Raw genomic sequence first — 3,495 nt, 5'->3', positions numbered from 1 at the left:
TAGCGCGTAGTATATAATAATTAATTAGTTACGTATATATATATATATATATATACAATACATATATATATATATAAATAGATAAATATATATATATATGTATATACAAATACAAATATATATATGTATATATATGTATATATATATACATATACATACATATATTCACATACAATAATGTATATATTATGCATATGGATAAATACTTTATCTATATCTATATAGAAATTAGATGTATCATTTTTGTTTATGCACATATTTAAGTATATATATACATAAGTCAGTATATTACCTGGTCACCAAATTGTTGCTCTCATACTAGACTGTACGGCATATACTTTTGGACAATATCATGTATGAAACCGCCAACTACGCTGTCGCAAGCAACTCCGCAATCTCCATATCTCACATATCAAATGTCGTCCTCTTTAAATAATCACTCACTTATGGGTACAGCATATTAAAATAGTATATATTATTATATTCTAAAATTTACTCAACCTCTCTGCCACTACACTAAATCGGGGTCTCGCGCTTAAGTCTGCACCCATACACTCTTTGGCCAGTGCCAGTAGGGCATCCCGGACATCTTTATCCGTGTCATACGCATCACACTGATCACACATCTCTTCGATTAAACATCCGAAGGCACGTACCTCCAACAACTCAATGCGGTCGTCCTTATAAGGAAATGCTGCACCCATATCCGTCAAGTAGCTTTCATTCGTCGATGATGAATATAGTATATTGTGAGCGTACAAGTCTCCGTGGGTGTGTTTAAGTGCGTGAATCTCTTTAGCCACGCCACTTATACAGAGCAAAAACCTTCTGGCCTGTTCGATGGTATCGAACCTTTTGGCGCCCGGGTACACATCTCTTGTGACGCTCGCGAACGATGGAGGGTCTCCCAGGCTATGCATGTCCCTGATCAGACTCATAACAAGCCCAGCGCCCGCACCATTATCCGCCCCTACGTAGGCGTGTACTGGTATTAGTCCTTCCACATTGCGGAGTGCCACAGCTGTTTGCACCTCATCTAATACATGTCCATCCGACGTTAACTCTCCTTTAAATAGTTTGATAGCCACAGCGTCCTTGTGTGTACTGTCAATCACAGCCTTCTCGTCGTCTTCTTCCGAGTGGATATTACTTTGCGTATTCTTGGTATGGACGTACGCACCACGAGCCATAGCTAAATACACATTTCCACTAGCCCCTGTACCCAGCGAAGGCAAGGTCTCGAGGACATAATCATTCACATCTACCCGAAGAGATTGGTCCAACTCACTCAGCGACTGGATGGAAGACGCAGTGCAGGGGTTGCCGCCCAAACCCAACCAAGACAACTTGCTAAAGTGAAGCAAGCATTCTGGTATCTGCTCAAACTTGTTGTTTGACAAGCGTATCAACTCCAGGTTGTCATTGAGACCACTCTCTGCCAGCAAGGGTGGTAAAGTGGTCAACTGGTTATTGGCCAGCATGAGCTTTCGTACACGTGGCAGATGCGTACCAAAATTCTCTGGTAGGGCCGTGATCTGGTTGTCTGTGAGAATTAACCAGCCTACAGTCGAGGGCAGTTGCTGCACACCGAGTTCCCCAGAGAACAGATTGGATCTGAAACTGACCATGAACAGGGATGATACTGTACGTAAATCCGGCAGAGTTTTGAACACATTGCTAGAGCAAAATAGTATGCGGAGGTTTGGTATCGAATTCAGCAGCGTTGCAGGTATCGAGCTCAACGTGTTGTGTGATAAATCTAGGTGTGTGAGCCGACTACCAGCGTTGTCTTTGGACAGCAATTCTGCCACATCATCGGGAATCTCGTGAAGTTCCAAGTTTGTTAGATTTAACTTGGTATCCGTGAGAGAGTGCGTGAACGCCCTGACTCGCTCATAAAGAGTACACAGATTAGCAGTGCCCATCCTTCATATAGCGCGGCTAAATAGCAAAGCTGTATCGAGTTTATGTACAAGAGGTATCCTACAGATATATTTACTTTTGCATGTATATTAGTTAAAAAATTCACTGCTGTTTATTCAAATATTCTCTTTTGAAAATATGTCCTAATTTTAAGCCCAACGCAAAGTGAAAAGCGGAAAGTCCGTATTATTCATTTAGGACAGGCAGCTAGTTCTGTAAAAGTCTCCAACTTCGGCATTCTCCAAGCTTCCAGCGACTCTATACTCTATAGTCTATTGTCCAGAGTCCAGAGTCCTGACTCCCCAGCAATCTGGCAGTCACCACTCTCCAGAGAGATCAGCCTGGTGGATCTGAATGACGTCGTACACATAAAGTCATCCTATTGGCGTCGCCAGTGACAACATATTATCTAAAAATAGATATTAGCCTAATCTGATGATGTCATTGTAACCAAATAATTACGTAACAATAGTCTTCAGATAAGGGTGTGCGAGAGACAACATACATGCACGATTGCACAATTGCACGCAGCGTCGCAGCACTAAAAGAAATAAATAATACTGTTCGAGTAGGTGGTATCTAGAAGCTCTCAATACAACATACTTTTGAGAATTGATTGGGATAACTTACCTTTTATTGTGCCTATAGGAATTGCAATCAGTACGTGCGCTAATATATCACACGATGTCGGACAAGTCGGCAGTCGCGATCGTCAACTCGACATCTCTGTCTCAATTCTTGGTCACGGTATGGCAAAATTATTCGCTGTTTTCATTAGAAGACGCTTTCTGCGATTCATGCAGGTGCTTGGCATTTAGTTCAAATATTTTGTTTCGGCTGGCTTGCTTTAGAGTGTTCGGTTCTGGCGGTATCCATTCTTGTGGTCACTGCTTAATTAATATTGGTTCTTAAACGAGATATTAGTATTGGTTTGTACTTCTTAAAACTCCCATTGATTTGAAGCTATAATGTATGTGAAATGGGTTCCTATCAAGCGCACGTGTACGCGTGTTACGTCACATCATATTTAGTGCAGACCCATAGCCGTGCTACTCTCCAAGTATGGACAGTAGTAAACAATTTCGAAAACATATCTGTAAGTGTAGAGTGTAGACGTATATCACTATTTCAGCTTGTTGATCAATCGCATTATACAATTATAGTGTATTCCGTAAAGTCTGACTCATTGGTTGTTAGAAGATCTCGTATCGTTTTTCCGAGGTACATACGTTTTGCCTGGAGAGCAATTTCACTACGAGGATATGTCTCTGACTTCAAAACTCTTTGTTGTTTACGAGCAATAAAACTTTGATATAACATTGCTATAAGAGAGCACTCACAAAGCATGCTAATAAAAGTTGGTTGGAGTATACCTGTTTCGCTCATTTTTCATGTCTCCTCCCATCATCGATGTAGTTGATATTAGCGTCGATCGCCGGAACTGTGATGTTCCTAGCCTGGATAATCATGCGCAGAATGGTTCCGAGGATTTTCTATGCTGTGCCACTTATAACCCGCAGGTAACGTCACAAGCTGTATATAGGATTAGGTATGGGAAATAGTATATATATA

At 41.1% G+C, this 3,495-nt stretch overlaps 1 protein-coding gene across 1 annotated transcript; it reads right to left on the bottom strand.

The window, feature by feature from the left end:
• Nucleotides 1-398: 398 nt before the first annotated feature.
• Nucleotides 399-2,002, bottom strand: SARC_13538 (hypothetical protein). The gene has a single exon (XM_014292330.1). It carries the CDS (start codon nucleotides 1,923-1,925, stop codon nucleotides 486-488), a length of 1,440 nt encoding a protein of 479 aa, XP_014147805.1. The 5' UTR covers nucleotides 1,926-2,002; the 3' UTR covers nucleotides 399-485.
• Nucleotides 2,003-3,495: the final 1,493 nt, after the last annotated feature.

This window comes from Sphaeroforma arctica, assembly GCF_001186125.1.
Source record: "Sphaeroforma arctica JP610 unplaced genomic scaffold supercont1.3405, whole genome shotgun sequence".
Lineage (NCBI taxonomy): Eukaryota > Ichthyosporea > Ichthyophonida > Sphaeroforma > Sphaeroforma arctica.
The sequence above is the reverse complement of the archived record's forward strand: the minus strand, read 5'-3'. Positions and strand labels throughout refer to the sequence as shown.

Excerpts from the sequence above, each read along its gene's own strand:
- SARC_13538 (XM_014292330.1), bottom strand. The coding sequence starts at position 1,925 with ATGGGCACTGCTAATCTGTGTACTCTTTATGAGCGAGTCAGGGCGTTC.